This window comes from Sapajus apella, unplaced genomic scaffold (genome assembly GCF_009761245.1).
Source record: "Sapajus apella isolate SASKATOON/1434 unplaced genomic scaffold, GSC_monkey_1.0 scaffold4, whole genome shotgun sequence".
In the NCBI taxonomy this organism is placed as follows: Eukaryota; Metazoa; Chordata; class Mammalia; order Primates; family Cebidae; genus Sapajus; species Sapajus apella.
The window spans coordinates 38,105,914-38,124,276 of NW_022436944.1; the positions used below are offsets into that span (position 1 = coordinate 38,105,914).

At 36.0% G+C, this 18,363-nt stretch overlaps 1 protein-coding gene across 9 annotated transcripts in view; it reads right to left on the reverse strand.

Annotated features, from left to right (window-relative positions):
• TBC1D5 (TBC1 domain family member 5) overlaps window positions 1-18,363 on the reverse strand; it is a 557,272-nt gene that overhangs the window by 237,609 nt on the left and 301,300 nt on the right. For all 9 annotated transcript variants that reach the window (XM_032259250.1, XM_032259280.1, XM_032259257.1 and 6 more), the window contains 3 exons: window positions 1,822-1,930; window positions 279-368; window positions 103-177 (listed from right to left, as the gene is read on the reverse strand). In XM_032259250.1, coding sequence (XP_032115141.1) covers window positions 103-177; window positions 279-368; window positions 1,822-1,930 — 274 coding nt within the window. The remainder of the gene's footprint in view (window positions 1-102; window positions 178-278; window positions 369-1,821; window positions 1,931-18,363) is intronic.

Genomic DNA, 18,363 nt, shown 5'->3' on the forward strand with positions numbered 1-18,363 from the left:
AATGGCATGAAATATACTGCTTTTATGGTGATTGGCAGCCAGTCACATAAACATATTCTTAGAAGTAAAAGAGGTTAAGATATGAATAAAGATGAACTTTACCCCTTCATCCTGTGAAAGAGGATTATTGATCATCAAATCTTGTTGGCCAACAACCTTCCTTGGGTTTGTAATATGCTAGTTAAGAAAGAGAAAACACACACAAGGATCAGAGGCTACTGGACTTTAAAGTGTACATAAGAAAACACTTATGTTAATTAAATGTACAGTTTACTTACTATTTCTTTAATGTTGCTATACCATGCTCTTAATTCTTCAATTCTATTTATCCATTGATTTTTGTCTTGAGGAAGAACACAAAGAAATAGCTATCAAGAAAAACAGAAGAAACTTTTGTAAAAATCATCAGATATAAAATGTAAAACTATGCCAAACTGAACCACCTGAAAATCGGAGACAATATTCATGATATTTCATATTTATATCATCATCCCAGTCCTTAACAATTTGTTTGGAGATATTTAAGAAATATATAATCAGAAAACTCAAAAAGTGACCAAAGGCCAAAAAGCAAGATCACAAAAGCTACACCACAAAATAGAATCAAGCTCCCCTTCAGATTTACATTAATAAGGAAGAAAAATTCATTGAGGTTCAAATATAACTCACATTTTATATTCCAGTCTTAATGGGAGTGGTAGAGGATTATTAAGAAGCACAAAGTCTGGTAAGGAATTACTACACTAAGGTTTTGCTTTAAAACAAGCAGGTAAAAGATAGTGAACAGCAGCCTCACTGGGGGCACAGCCTGAGGCATTAAAGCATTCCCTTTACAGAAAAAATGTAATTTAAAGCTGGCAGTCAGCTTATGAAAATAACAAACATTCTTAAAATGACAAATTTGATTTAATTTAGTTTAATACAATATTAAAATAAACCTGGATTTAGGTTTATTTTTAACAAATGAAAGATACAAAAAGTTAAACAACAGGGAATGGGGGTGGGGCACAAATACTTGTATACAAATATTCTAGCAGCAGGTCTCCTGCCTTTAATGCCTGCATCTAAAAGAAGAAAAATGTGTTTTAATTATTAAATCTAAATTATTAAATTTAAAACTGTCTATTACGTGCTTCTTTTGTCTTTACTTGCACAGACTCGGTAAGCTTAATTTATGCAGATAATCCTAAAAACTTCTGATAGAAGTCACTCTAGAAATAAGTCTAAACCTAAATAAATTCATGTTTAGAAAACAAAAACAAACAATATTTCAAAGCAATGAAAAAGATACTATAGACTATTATTATTAGTTTTGGTAAGCAGTGTACCTTTTCCTCTAAAGGAGAGTGATCCAATTTCCTTCCACTTCTCGCCACCCCTCATTTTGTGTTTCTACTAAAAGAAATGTGGAAAATATTTTCCTGCTGCCATTTATGAAGAACAAAGGGAAGATAACTAAATGATGGCACTTGATATAATATGAACCTAAAAGTTAATCCCCCACCATTGCCTTTTCCTGAAAAACTTCAAGAATTTCTGCAAAAGCCTCTGGGGAATGTAAAAGTGTTGCTCTTAATTTGGTACCATCAAAACAGTTGAAAAGGTAGTTATTTCATATGACTCTTTTTGCCATTACCACTTACTCAGGAGCAAGGTGGTTCAACCTTATTAGTAAATGTCCTATAAGCATAGATGATCAAAGTAATGGGAGTGAAGTCTCTTGGAAAATTCAGTGATCCCTGCATGGCTAATCTTCTAGGGCATCAGGTAATGTGTTGATATATTGCAACCAGAAACTGTAAATAAATATTTTCTTCTTACCTTCCAGCAAATGCTGCGGAACCTGCTGCTTCTCAGCTGCCCATTAATCCCCTTCTGCCTTATTGTTGCCAAGTAATTGTTGTTTACAAATAGTTCTTCCCATTCTTTCCTATATGAAAGAAACCAAAGGATGAGAATCCTTTTGTTAAAATTCCTCTGCTTGGAGAGAAGTACTATGGGAAATTAATTTTAAGTAAGGCTAAAAAATGCAACTTTTAAAACATATATATTTAGTTGTGTACTGTTTCTGAATGCATGGCTGTCTTTTTGGACACAGTTCTTCCGCAGATTTAATGAATATGTAGATAGCTATAATTACGCCAGCTACTGAAATTCATAATGTCTACGGAGGCTATTCCATTTCCTCTAAAGTGTTGATAGTGCAGTTCAGTGAGTAAACAAGAAAAAAATGAATATTAATATAAATATATGACTGTTTTAGCCAATGACGAAAACATACCTGCCCCAAAAATATGCAACAAAGAAATGTAACATTGATTATATTGGCTTCTTATGTGAAATATCTGTTTAAATGAACCTGTTTCTCTGTAATGTCAGGCTGGACAGTAAAGTATAACAGAAGACTACTTTAACTGTTAGTGCCACTTCTACTGAAATTGCAACTTCTTTCTAATGATCAGTTTTAAAATTTTAACAGGTGTGGGCAAATTTGAAAAAAAAAATCAAAAAATTTAAAAGCCTCACTGTAAAAACTGTTAAAGGCAAGCTTGAGTACCTTGCAGTACCTATGGCTGAGTAGATAAACAACTGAAATATGCCTCCCAGGCATGCAGACACCAGGGGCCTAACACCTGTGCCTCATTAATATACAAGTAAATCTGCTCTACTGGGAAACAATTGGAAATTAATTGTCCCAAACCATTTACTGAGTTTGAATAAAGGAATTAGACCTATGTTCCCTGCATCTTGCACTAAACTAAACATTAAGAATCATTTGAGTAGAGGCTACTGAGATTAGCTTTATGAAATTTCTCTCAAATTCCATCATATCACAATAAAATTTACATATAATTTAACATTTATTATCAAAGCTGAAACCCTGACGGCAATATCTTGAGAGATTTCTGAAAAAGAAAGCCACTAATACACTCAATCATTCTTCTGTTTTATATGCACGCAGTTGTCGCTGGCTAGACCCTACTCATTTTAAGAAATGATAAACTTGCAAGCTATGCTTAGAATAATGAACTGTACACAAAAAGTTCAAAACTTGACTATGGCACAAAATGCATCTTCTCCACACAGTTCCAGAAGAGTGACCAAAGACAATGACACATTCCCTACTGCCACCAGCAGAACTTCCAGCTTTAACCCAGCAGGGCTGTGATCCTCAATCACACCAAGCCTTCTGCCAATAGTGGCTTCTGGCTAAGATTGCTAAATGAGACACACATTCCAACCTATGCTAGAAGAAATGCATTTCTATCACCACTGCACAAAAATGTCTTATTCTCATCACTTTTATCAGTTTAAAAAATTGGTTTTACTTTAACTTGTACTATTAGTCAAACTAAAAACTTGTTCATGCTTTTAGGTCATTTTATTGCTTCCTTTGTAAAAATCTGCTTTTTGCGCTTTGCCCATTTTATGTGGTACAGAATAATGGGTTAAGAGAATAGATATCAGAGCCACATGCTTGGGATCAGAAAGACAGCCATGCAGTAAGAAAAGGTACACAGCTTACTAGCTACTTACTAGATAATGCAAGCATGGGCAAATTTCTTAACCTCTCTGTGCCTTAGTTTCCTCATCTGTAAAATGAAATAATAATAGAATCTACTTAAAATAATTATTGTGAGAATTTCAAAAATACATGAAAAGCCCTCAGAGGGTGCTCACGCTCTCTCTCGTGTGCGTGCGCGCTCTCTCGCTCTCTCTCTCTCTCTCTCTCTCTCTCTCTCTCATTCACCTTTTTTAAAAAGAGACAAGGTCTCACTTGGTCATCAGGATGGAATACAGTGGTGCAGTCACAGCTCACTTTAACCTTGAACTCCTTAGGCTCAAGCAATACTTCCACCTCAGCCTCCACTGTAGTTGAGGCTACTCAGGAGGTACCACAGGCACACACCATCATACCTGGCTAATTTTGTAATTTTTTGTAGAAACTGGGTTTTGCCATGTTGCTCAGACTGGTCTACAAAGGGCCTTACATGATTCTCCCTCCTCACCCTCCTGAAGTGCTGGAATTATAGGTGTGAGCTAGTGTGTCCATATCCCATACTTTTAAAAATTAATATTTTTGTTAAACTGCTTTTATTTTAGTGTGTCTTATTATTGATTAAAGAGAGAAGATTTTCATACATTAAAGACATCATGCCTTCATCAGCCAATTTTTAACCCAATTGTCTTAATTTTCAATATATCAAGGCTTTTAAAATTTGTGTATAATTAAGATCTAACATTATTTTCTCTTATTGATCTTTCCATTGTTTTCTCTTGCTTAAGTAATTACTAGCCACTCCAACACTAAATAAATATTCATTGAAATCTTGTGAGTTTTTTTCCCCCACTTTAATCCATTTACACATACATACTGACATCTCATAGTGTTCAATACTGCATCTCATACTGTCTCATACTGCACATACGTACTGACATCTCATAATGTTCAAATTTTTTGTCTAGTTTTTAGCAATATTCAAAGACAAAATTAGCAATGCGTACATTAGAGGAGTACAGGCATATCTCATTTTATGTCACTTCATTTTACTGCACTTCATAGGTACTGCATTTTAATAAACTGAAGGTTTGCGGCAACCTTGCATTGAGCAAGTCTATCGGCATGTGCTCACTTCGTGTCTCCTGTGTTGTATTTTGATAATCTTCACAATATTCCCAACTCTTTCACTATATCTGTTACGGTGACATGTGATCAGTGATCTCTGATGTCACTATTCTAACTGTTAGGAAGCAAAATGAACCACAACTATGTAAGACAGTGAACTTAACTGATAAATGTATGTGTTCTGGCCATGACACTAAACAGACAGTCTCTTCCCTCTCCTTGAACCTCCCTAATAACGCTACAATGGCCTTGTAATGTTCGAGTGAAAAGAGGAGTCATAGGTCTCTAAATTTAAATCAAGAAGCTAGAAGTAATTAAGGTTAGTGAGGAAGGTATATCTAAAGCCAAGTTAGACCAAAAGCTTGGTCTCTCGCACTAAACAGGTAGCCCAGTGGTGAATGCAAAAAAAAAAAAAAAAAAAAAAGTTCTTAAAGGAACTCCAAAGTGCTACTCCAATAAACTCATGAATGATGAGAAAGCAAAACAGTCACAACATCCCCTTAAGCCAAAGCTTAATACTAGAGCAAAGCCCTAACTCTCTTCAATTCTAAGAAGGCTGAGAGCAGTGAAGAGGCTGCCAAAGAGAAGTTGGAAGGTAGCAGAGGCTGGTTCATGAAGTTTATAAAAGAAAAGAAGCCATCTCCATAACATGATATTGCAAGGTGAAGCAGCAAGTGCTGACTGAGAAGCTGCAGCAGGTTACACAGAAGATCAAGCCAAGATAACTGTTGAAGGTAGCTACAATAAACAATAGATATTCAATGTAGACAAAACATCCTTCTATTGAAGGAGGACGCCATCTAGGACTTTCACAGCTAGGGAGGAGAAGCCAAGGCCTAGTTTTAAAGCTTAAAAGGACAGGCTTCTCTCTTGTTACAGGATAATGCAGTTGGTAACGAAACTGAAGCCAATCGTTAACCATTCTGAAAGTCCTAGAGGCTGTAAGCATTATGCTAAATCTACTCTCCTTGTGCCCTATAAATGGAATAACAAAGCCTGGATGACAGCATATCTGTTAGCAACATGGTTTACAGAATATTTTAGGCCCACTTTTGGAAATTATTGCTCAGAAAAAAAAGAAAGGTTCCTTTCAAAATATTATTGTTCATTGACAATATCCCTCATCACCCAAGAGCTCTGATGACTATGTACAAAGAGATTAATGTTGTGTTCATGTCTGCTAACACAAAATCCATTCTGCAGCCCATGAATTGGGGAGTCATTTCTAATTTGAAGGTTTATTATTTAAGAAATACATTTCATAGGCTATAGCTGCCATAGATAGTGATTTCTCTAACAGATCTGGGAAAAGTAAATTCAAATTCTTCTGGAAAGGATTCATTATCTAGATGTCATTAAGAACATTAGAGATTCATGGAAGGAGGTCAGAATAGCAATATGAACAGGAGTTTTTAAAAGTTAATTCCAGTCCTCATGGATGACTTGGAGGGGTTTCAAGACTTCAGGTGAAGAAGTAACCACAGATGGAGAAAAATAACAAGAGAACTAGAATTAGAAAAGGAGCCTGCCGGGCGTGGTGGCTCAAGCCTGTAATTTCAGCACTTTGGGAGGCCAAGGCAGGTGGATCACGAGGTCAAGAGATCGAGACCATCCCGGTCAACATGGTGAAACCCTGTCTCTACTAAAAATACAAAACATTAGCTGGGCATGGTGGCGCGTGCCTGTAATCCCAGCTACTCGTGATGCTGAGGCAGGAGAATTGCCTGAACCCAGGAGGCGGAGGCTGCGGTGAGCCGAGATTGTGCCATTGCACTCCAGCCTGGATAACAAGAGTGAAACTCCATCTCAAAAAAAAAAAAAAAGGAGCCTGAAGATGTGACTGAATAATAAAACTTTGAATGGATTAGGAGCTATTCTTATGAATGAGCATAGAAAGTGGGTTCTTGAGATAGAATCTACTGCTGGTGAAGATGCTGCAAATATTGTTGAAATGACAACAAAGAACTTAGAATATTTAATAAACTTAGAAAGCAGCCGCAGAGTTTGAGAAGACTGAGTCCAATTTTGAAAGAAGTGTTACTCTGGGTAAGATGCTATCAGACAGAATCTCATGCTATGGAGAAATCTTTATTGAAAAGAAGATCAAATCCATGTGGCATACTTCATTTTTTTTTTTTTTTTTTTTTTTTTAAGAAATTGCCACAGTTAACCCAGTTTTCAGCAACCACTACCTTGACTAGCGGGAAGCTATCAACAAGGCAACACCCTCTACCAGCAAAAAAGATGAAGAGCCGCTGAAGGCTCAGATGATCCTTAGCAATTTTTTTTTAAGCAATAAGGTATTTTTAATTAAGGTATGTATATTTTTTAGACATATGCTATTGCATACTTAATAGATGACAGTTTAGTATAATCATAACTTTTACATGTACTAAAAAACAAAAAAAAAATCATATGAGTCACTTTGTTGCAATAGTTGCTTTACTGCAGCAGTTTAGAACTGAACCCGAAATATCTCCAGGGTATGTATACACATCTCAAAAACCATAAATATATTTAAATAACTTATAGTCTATGAACAACAAGCACAGAGCTCAAATGTATGTTTTGAACCCAAAAGGAATCATAATTTGTGAGACACCATGAAGTTCTGTGAACTGAAAACACAAAGAATTCCAGATAAGAGAGGGAAGTATGAAGCAATGATTCCTCCAGTCTTTTCCAAAATCAGCTCCTATTCAAAAGTACCAAGAAATTGTGCAAGTACAGGCACAGCTGTTGGCTAGATTCATTGCCATCTTGTCAAGTTAAGCAGGCTTTTAAGGTCAAGTTACATACTACTTATGTAATGAAGGATAATTATTTGTTAGCTTAAATAAGACCCTGTACCTTGATTACAGTGTTGGTACAGAGAAAAGAAGACTGAGGCATGAGAATTGGAAACATTATCTCTGAAATTTACAATCATTTAAATTTATTCATGGGTACTTACAGTTCTAATTAAGGCATAGCAACTCAAACTGATGAACAGCTCAAACAACAGAGGAGCATAAAGGCTACAAGATAATATATTAATTGTTTTTCCTTTCTATGGAATACTGTTTCATCAATAAACTGTAACACCGAGTAATATAAACATTTATTAAGTGCCTACGATGAACTTAGCACTCACAGGATATGTTTTAAAACACACAAAGTTAAAGCATGGACAGATGGATGTATAAGCCAATAATAAAATGATTCATGCAAAACACTCTGGTAGTACAGAGGGGAAAGAAATGTTTGATACTTCAAAATTAAAACTCAGGATATAAAATAACAGTAGCACCATAGACATTGAAATACTACTGCAAAGAACTGAGCTAATGAAACATTAAACAGATTTCAGAGGGCAAAATGCTGAAAGGTTTAGCCCTTAGGGGAGAAGAATCAAAATGAAAGTTTTTTACAATCACAAATATGAATGGTAAACCTGCTCCTGAAGTTGGAGGATGACCTGGACTAACAATAGAAATGGTGAAATATTTCAGTTTGATTAAGAAAAATTAAGAAAATGCAGTTGCTTAATTTCTTACATAAAAAAAATACATTTACAATGTGCCTGAACAGCAAAAATCTGACAATAATGCCATTGAAATGCTTTAAAAAACCCCACTTATAATATTTCAGGTAAGAGACTTCTAACTTCTGCAGGAATGCTCTTAGAGTATATATTTTAAACCCTCTTTATGAATGAGGAAAGTAAGGTTAACAAAAATTAAATAACTTGTCAAGAGAATAAAGAAATGTGAAATAGGAAAGGCATCTTTCTGGAATAACATGAAGACAAGTAACCACTAAAGGCCAACATGATTCTCCAGACACCAAGGGCAAGAATGACCTCTGACAACAAGGCAGGATAGAAATATACCCTTGTTTTCTTCCTCAGATGTTTAGTTTTTGAATATCAAGTCCAAGGACATCCAGATAACTTTTTACTAGTTGGGCTGAGAAGATGATAAGTTAACAGTAGCAGCTGTGAGTAGTTAAGAACCTGGGTATTTGAGTGTGTAAAACCTTAAATGGCATAGGTTAGCCACCTGGACCCTAAAGATTTCCTTAACAAAGCATTGGTGCCATCTAGTGGCAACTACTCTAACTTGCAGATACTGGGTCCCTGAAAACAATCAGCAGGGAAAGGTGAAGATGGGTAGGTTTCATTTCTCAGGCCAATGTTAATAGATTAGTATTGGCTACCTTGGAAGCACCATGTTGAAAAGAACTCTGAGCTTACCCGTGTGTTCCTCTTGAAAGAATACTGTGACTTATTAAATACATAGGCTGTGAGTGATGAAATTATTTCTCAAAAAATAAAGTCAACTTCTGCAGCAGCAATTGATACCTTCCCTCTAAGAAGACTTATTTAGGCAGATAAGCCTCCTGCAATGGTTATTTTGACATGGAAAGCAATTAGAATATGCACTAAATAAATACAGCTGATGATTACAATGAGGTATCTATTTGCAATTATATATTTTAATACAGTAGTTTCCCAAGATGTGCTCATAACATTGGTGTGAAACCAGTATCTTATAAATTTGTTAATATCTTCTAAATTTAATTGTTTAAATACTTTTATAACCTAGATGACTAATAAATGACTAAATTATGTGTTAATTTAGGACTAGAAAGTTTCTGAATCATTGTCCCAAATGGTGATACACTATAGAAAACACTAATTTTACACTGTATACTTTTATATGATTGTTTCTATCCCGTTTTTAAGCTTAATGTGGACAGGAAACAATGTCTTTGTGGGCTAACTTAAGAAATCCAAATGACTACAATAATGGCAAGCAGGTCAGAGACTACATATGGTTTAAGACTGAAGATCTCCAATACTTGGTTAAGAGGAGCTACTTAGGCTTCTACTGACAATGAAATTGCTGAGCGGTGAAGAGAAGGGATTCTCAACTTGAGGAAGGACAACAAGTAAGTCATAGATAGCGGAAGAAAAAAGAGAGATGTTTCTAGCTGTCTGGGAGGTATAGTGATAGGGGAGCACAGTAGAGGGAGCTCTCAGAGATGACTGTGTAGTTTATAAGGTCAGCCAACCAACCATGATTATTTCATTGCAATTTGACTAGTAAGATAATAGAACAAAATGGCCATGGCAGGATAAAGTAGGATTTAGGCAGAATTAGATCAGGGTTAGATGGGTAGAATATCTGAAGTTGAGGAAGTAAAAGGTAAGAAAGCTGAACTTGATTGAAAAAGATTTATACAATTACATAATCCTAAAGTGCATGCCAATGTTTTTTAAACTGCCATATTTATTATGATCATATTTATTTTATCAAACAAAAAGAGGAGTCAGTAAAGTTTTAAGTCTGTTTCTAATCTGTATCAAAATACATTAGATTTCTATCAACGAAAGGACTGTACCACAATTCCAGTCATACCTTTAAGAGTATATACTTTCAAGCCATTTTAAAGATATGATTTTGAAAATGCTATTCAAATAGAACAAGGAACATCTAACTTAAAATCAATGGAAATATGAAGAGTGTAAATTAGGTATGTCAGCATCAGACTATAAAGTGTGGCACCAGATATGGGTAAGCTACAACATTAGGACTGCAGGTGCCAAGATCAACCAGATAAACACTGATGTTATCTATAATTACCTCATTTTTCGCTTAAATCACAGGTAATGAGGGAACTCAGTCTCTAAAAGGCAATTAGAAACTGTACTGGCTTTTTTGCCTCCTGTATCACGAATTTTTTAAAACTTACTTTTATTTAAAGCTTTTTTCTCCTCCATCACGAAACATCAGGGCATATCACTTAAACATAAATATATATAAAAACAGAATGCACAATTACACACAAGCTTAAAACATATTTCTTCACGTCTAGGAGAAACATGTTATCATAAGATGAGGCTCCACTAAAATATAGGTAAAGAATAGTTCATTGCCTAGAGGTTTGTTAAAATTAAGATAATGTTTTGATTCAGGTTTGAATTGAGCTTTAAATTAAGAAGCCTTAAGTGTCCACCTCAGTTTCCACAGGAACACAAAGAACTGAGTTAAAACAGTTATGTCAGATATAATACTCCCTTTAAAAAAAAAAAAAAAACCACACACAGGCATTATTTTCTTTGAAATATAATGTTTAAGAGCTTCTAAATCCAGGGTCATATTAAAGTAGGTAAATGCAATAATAATGCTTTTGAAAAGGAAACCAAAAAAAAAAAAAAAGTATCACAAGCTTTTGATTTTATAACAAGCTTTTCATTTTTAATTGTATAATAATTTAAATATACAAAAGATAATCAGATTACTGATCAAAGAACTGGCATTTAGAACTGAAGCGAGAAAAGGATCCTATACCAGACAATTTCTGTGAAGTTGTCTGGAGAGAGTATATTTTATATTCCATGGTTTACTAATGCTTCCTGTATAATTAATAAGGAAAAAAATCCTTTCCCTGCAGACCTTTCCTACCTTTCCTCCTACCCTCACCCTGCCTCATTTTCCTTGATATTTATGATTACTGGTAAGGGTCTGATATCTAACATTTTATAATATGATAAAGAATTTGCCACACAGTCTGAAAATATAAGCCAATACTATAAAGGAAAGGCTAGTAGAATAGAAAACAAATTACTTTCCAGTTACTTATAAATAGGCATTTATATTTAGGAAAACCTGATGTCCTAATTAAAAGTCAATCCTATGACTTAAAGCATGTTTTTCAATAGTGTGTTGACTAATAGGATAGTACCAAATGGAAATACGTGTATGCTTAAATACGTTCTCTAAGGAATAATAAAATCAATTATATTTTAACTGAATCCATTGTTCACTTGACAACCTTTAGATGAGCAAAGGTTGAAAAAGGGAACTTTCTGAGATGACAGAAATGTTCTATATCTGACTCTCCAGTATGGTAACTACTGATCACACAGTTACTAAGCAGTTGAAATATGGGTAGTGCAGCTGAAGAACTACATATTGTATTTTAATTTATTTAATGAATTGAAATCCAAATTTAAATAGCTTCATATTGCCGGTTGTTCCTATATTGGACAGGGAAGCTTAAAATGTTTTAAGGATGGCAACAATTCACTCATATACGCATTCAATTTTTAAGTAACAACTATAAAGGTTCAAGGGATATAAATATAAAGTGATACATACTCATGTAACTGGGGAAAGAAATAAACATTAAAAGTTAAATAATACATGTGGTTAAATAAGTCAACTTAATTCCGTAAGAGAGGTAATGCATTATATAATTATTCTAAATAAATGGTGCCACTAATAAGACTATTAGATATGGATATAATCTTTTCTTTTTCATGTCTTTCTCATTACCTCTCCCTGTGGTTATTTCTGTTTCTATCACTCCCTTTCCCCTGCCTCCTCCCACGTCCCTCTTCTCACACACAGACCTGACAGTTAGAAAAGCAAATCTTTGGGCTGGGCACAGTGGCTCACGCCTGTAATCCCAGCACTTTGGGAGGCCGAGGCGGGTGGATCATGAGGTCAGGAGTTCGAGAAGTCTGGCCAACATAGTGAAACCCCGTCTCTACTAAAAATACAAAAAATTAGCTGGATGTGGTGATGTGTGCCTGTAATCCCAGCTCCAGAGGCTGAGGCAGGAGAATCACATGAACCGAAAAAGTGGAGCTTGCAGTGAGCTGAGATCATGCCATTGCACTCCAGTCCGGGCAAGAGTGCGAGACTCCGTCTCAAAAAATAAATAAAAAAAGAAAAAAAAAGCAAATCCTTAGTGATGACAGTGTTACTTCTAGTGGTTACCCAAAAATGGTCAATGCTGGAAATAACTAGACCCAAGATTTGGATCATGAACCTAATATAATCATATTCAGCAACAGGCTGACTAAACAAACCTGGAAAGGAAAATTTAAAATGAAGACAAATGGGCCATAGGATAGAATAAACTTTCGTTTAAAGTCAATTAAGTATTTTAAGTACTGCTGCCCTGTGATAAGGTGAGGGAAAGGGCATGAAGACAACAGTAGTTATTTTGGAGATTGTAAGTTTATTACTGTGAACTGAACAAAATATACAGAAGAAGTCTGTGTCTAGATCTATGAAAGTTGAGCTATGTTGTCCAAAAGAACTTTAGAATTTAGAAGTATTTTTTCAAATTGAAATTTTTTTAAAACGAGGTTTAAGATACAGTGTTCAACTACACTGTTTTGCTTCTAATGGGTTAAGACACTTGGGCTTGTCATCTGCATTAGTTTCTCGATCTGAAAAAGTAGCCTAGAAGAGTCTTTGAGATTATGTCAAATTACTTCTACGTCTCTCTCAGAACATAATATCTATACTCATGGAATAAAAATGATATCCATATGTTCAAATACTAGGACATCTTTTACATTACAAATATTCTCTCATTTGCAGATTTTTAATTCCATAGCAGCTTTATTGATTTCCTTCCTATATCTAGGTACATAATGCTGATTATTCTCAGTTGTATCATTATCAACTATTTCATAATAAATTTTGTGTGATTTAAAGATTTTGGCTGGGCGCAGTGGCTCACACCTTTCCCAGCACTTTGGGAGGCTGAGGCAGGTGGATCATGAGGTCAGGAGTTCAAGACCAGGCTAGCCAACATGGTGAAACCCCCATCTCTACTTAAAAAAAAAAAAAAAAAAAAAATTAGCCAGGCATGGTGGCTTTATTTTTTTTTTTTTCCAGCATATGTGCATGAGGGCTTTTCCTTCTGAACCTGTCTTTATTTATGGTCATCCCTTAGTATTCTTGGGGATTGGTTCCAGGGCCCCCATGGATACCAAAATCACAGATGCTCAAGTATAGCAGTCAGCTCTATGGAATTGGAAAGGATAGGAAAAATCAGCCCCTACTGATTTTTCAGCTACTCCGGGCACTGAGGCAGGAGAATTGCTTGAAATCGGAAGGCAGAGGTTGCAGTGAGCTAAGATCGCACCATTGCACTCCAGCCTAGGCAACAAGAGTGAAATTCCATCTCAAAAATAAAACATAAAAATCGGCCGTGCTCGGTGGCTCATGCCTGTAATCCCAGCGCTTTGGGAGGCTGAGGCGGGAGGACCACAAGGTCAAGAGATCGAGACCATCATGTCCAACATGGTGAAACTCTGTCTCTACTAAAAATACAAAAATTATCTGGGCGTAGTGGCGTGTGCCTGTAGTCCCAGCTACTTGGAAGGCTGAGGCAAGAGAATTGCTTGAACCTGGGAGGCGGAGGTTGCAGTTAGCTGAGATTGTGCCACTGCACTCCAGCCTGGCGCCTGGCGACACAACAAGACGCTGTCTCAAAAAATAAGATAAAATAAAAATAAGTAAATAAAGAATAAAAAATATTTTAACTCTCAGTTAAAATTTTTGATCATCAATTCAAATATATCATATATCACCAGGTGTGGTGACTCACGCCTGTAATCCCAGCACTCTGAGAGGCTGAGGTAGGTGGATCACCGGAAGTCAGTCAGGAGTTCAAGACCAGCCTGGCCAACATGGTGAAACCCCCACTCTACTAAAAATACAAAAATTAGATAAGTTTAGTGGTGCACCCCCGAGTAATCCCAGCTACTCAGGAGGCTAAGGCATGAGAATCGCTTGAACCCAGGAGGCAGAAGTTGCAGTGAGCCGAGATGGCACCACTGCCCTCCAGCCTAAGCAACAGAATGAGACCCCATCTCAAAAACAAAAAACAAAACAATGATATACTGAATTTTAAAACTTAAATACTATCAAAACAGCAGTTTATATAAACTAACACTGTCACCACAATGAAAAAGATACATATGTAAATACTGATGTGTGGGTCACATCAGGGGTCTTCATAGTAAGGGCATAATTTTGTCACTGATGATTAAGTTTAAATGGGAAGGTTGTCAAAATCAAAATGAAATCACTTGTGTCAAACCCTAACAAAAGTATAGTTGGCCCTCTATACATGATATTCCACATTCATGGTTTATACCAACCACAGACGGAGACTATAATATTCTTAGGATGCCAAACTCATGGATACAGAGGGGCTGATTTTTCCTATCCTTTCCAATTCCATAGAGCTGACTGCTAGATTTGCGCATCTGTGATTTTGGTATCCATTGGGGGCCCTGGAACCAATCCTCAGGAATACTAAGAGATGACCATAAAGACAGGTTCAGAAGGAAGAGCCCTCGTGCACATATGCTGAAGAAGTATTAGAAAGACTCTCTGAAGGGCTCTTATACACATCCTTCTATAATAAAAACTTTTGCCAAGAACTTTCTAAACTGTACTTTGCTACATTATTAGTACCAGGATAGCCAGCTGATGTGCAAGAACACTTGCCAAACTGTTTCCATTAATGAACTGGTGTCAGTTCCTGCAATAAGCCCCTGTAACCGAAGCTCTCTTTGTTTCAAAACAAACTGTGTAGTTTCCTCTCTTGTCTTTCAAAGCTTCCCCTTGCCTCAACCTTGTTGGATATGCCTATGGTTCCCAAGGCCTGCATATCCCAGATCTGCAAATCCTCTAATAACCTCAGTATCTTTGGAGAATCTCTCTGTTTTTGACAAACTGAAACCTATCCATTCTAATATACTGCAAAAGAAATCTAAAAGAATGCATTGCTGAAGAGTGGAAAATGAAGACCATCTTTGTACACATTGTTTGCCTCCCTGAAACTCCTGCCAACCCCACAGAACACCTAGCAAACAGATTTTCCTCCTGCCACCCACCACCCCAACCATTTGGCCTTCCCTTGGTTCTGTTTTTTTTGGTTTTTGTCTTGAGACCGTCCTGCTCTGTCACCAAGGCTGGAGTGCAGTGGCATGATCACAGCTCACTGGAGCCTCAACCACCCAGGCTCAAGCGACGGTCCCATCTAAGCCTCCTGAGTAGGTGGGACTAGAGGTATGCGCCACCATGCCTGGCTATTTTTTTTTTAAAGTTTGACTTATTTGTTTGTCTGTCTTGCTTTTTGCCCAACTGGTCTTCAATTCCTTGGCTCAAGTGATCCTTCCACCTCAGCCTACTGGGATTACTGGCATGAGCCCCTGAGCCTGGCCTTCCCCTAGTTCTTGATAAATGACTCCATTATAATGCCATTTATGTTATTTGCTATGTTAGTTGCTTCCATGTTTGTCTCCTTGCTAAATCATCAGTGCCCCAAGGGCAGGGTCTATGTTTAATTCCTCTTTGGGTCTTGACGGTTTAGCTCACTGGTTTGTCTGTAACGGGAGTATAACAAAGATATACATAATGACGGAAGATAAGTTAGCTCTCTTGAACCAAAAAAAGAAAAAAGATATAAACAAATGTCAAAAAAGCACTCGTGAAAAAGCTCTGGATTAAAAATAAAATGGGGACATAATGTTATTAACCACTTCAACTTTGCACCAAAAGACAACACAATCTGATATAAAAAATAGACATATGTTAAATATTGACTCCCACTTAAATATTCTGTAGAAATTTCTCCCTTAAATAATTTGAGTCATTCAAATTGTCCATGAAATAGACAATCAGAAATTAAGTAGTATATAGAGCTAACTATGACTATAAAGCAGACGAATGCGTAATAAGCAAGATATTTGTAAATTAAAAAAAACCTTTCCACTTTTGAACCTTAATTCTACATATTTTCTCAAATTTTTAACTATTTTTGAACCATAATTCTATGAATTATTTTCTCATACTTCCATATTATTGAGCAAATATTTAACTGACTTTTTATATTTCACCACCATATCCAAACTGTGCAGCATGCTAATATATATTACAAACAGTGATCCATAGGGCTGACAGCAAGGCATTTCAACTGGGAACACCAGGGGGAAACAGAAGTGTGTCCAGGGGAAGGGACTCTCTGTGTTGATTGACTCAGAGCAGCTTATCCTCACATTTCAAACGTATGCCTGTCTTTTCAAAGATAAACATTTACACAGCCTTGGATGATCAGGCTTTCAGCTGACTATGTAAATAAACAAACATGAAAAAAATTTCCCCTAAAGCCTGGCAACAGATAACAAAAAGGGCTTGAAGGGGTTTCTAATGGAAAAGAACTCAAACTGTAACATGTATGCTCAAGCCAGTGTGGGTTGATAATTAGGACTATAAATGCAAACAAATCAGTTGATTTTTCAAAAATAGAAGGTAACATATTTTCAAAGCATTAAGTAATCAATAAATTAGTTCAGAGAGATTGTATATTATAAAGAAGCACAGATACTATAATAAAAATAATAAATTACTTCAAGATGAGGTATTCATCATTCAAATGTGATTTTTTTTTCTTTACTCAAAAGAGGCTCCATTATGGAGGTAAGAACAAAAGGTAATATGACTCTGATTTCTAAAAAATGAAAAGGTTACACATTTTGTGCTCTCTGAAGTGATCATTTAACTCTAAAGGTCGTTATGCTTCTTGAACAAATATAAGAACAAACAAGATACAAGAAAATTTGATGAGATTGAACACAAGAAGAGATTATATAGAAGTTCCTCCTATATACTCTATAGATAACTATAGATACATCTGATTCTTTAAATACTCATTTATTGCCACTGTAGATCTAGAAAAAAATGTTTTTAACTTTTCTGAGGCAAGGGCCAACTTTGTCAGGTAAGTAGAGTTAATTACAACTTAAAAAAAATTTTAGAAAAGCAAGAGGAAAAGGAGAGGTGAAAAACGAACAGTAGTTACCTACTATGTTTTGGTGAAAAGGGCCAGGTTCTTTGCACATTTAACAGGTATGCTCTGTACAATTCAGTGATACAGATGGTAACATTTCAATTTTACAGAGAAGTAATTAGGAATCGGAGAGGTTAATTACCTTCCCTAAGATTACAGTGGTAGAGCTAGGATCTAGACTTCAGCTTGTCTTATTTCTGTGTCTTTTCCAAATTGATTCCCTAAATCATGTATTTATTCTTAAGAACATCTTAACATTATACAGATACTCAACAACATACAGGCAAGATAACAAAAGCAGAAAAACAAGGCTCAAGGAATCAGGAAAGAAGCACTAATTCTAGGCCTTCCTTCCTTCTCTTCTACTTATTAAGCTAGGAAATCCTAGAAAAATAATAAAAATGGCAAGCCCTTAGGAACTTAAAAGGACTGAGTGGTGAGGAAGAGGGATGGTAGATTCAGATTGGTCTCTACCATTTTTAATATAACCTCTGGCAAATAAACTGATTGAGCTAATATTGGTTTTATTTATTTTTTTTTTTTTTGAGACAGTTTCACTCTATCACCCAGGCTGAAGTGCAATGGTGTGATCTTGACTCACTGCAACCTCTGTCTCCTAGGTTCAAGAGATTCTTGTGCCTCAGCCTACCGAGTGGCTAGGATTACAGGCATGCACTACCATACTGGCCGATTTTTAAAATCTGTTTGTTTTTTCAGTATGGATGGGGTTTCACCATGATGGCCAGGCTAGTCTTGAACAACTGACCTCAAGTGAGGCACTCACCTCAGCCTCCAAAGTGCTGAGAGTACATGGGTGAGCTACTGCGCCTGCTCTCGTCTAATGAGCCAATATTCTTAAAAATAACAGGATTAACAAAATTATATCACTCTAAGGGTGTCACTAGAATCCAGATATCTGAATTTTAAATCTTGCTGTCCAAAGCAGGTTTCTGCCCTATTATCTGCACTCTAATATACTGAATCACTGTTTCATTGTTATTTCAATTAGATATGTAATTCTCTTAAATACAATGTAAAAGGTACTACACTAAAAATAAATGTAAATGATGAAAAGATACTTCCCACAT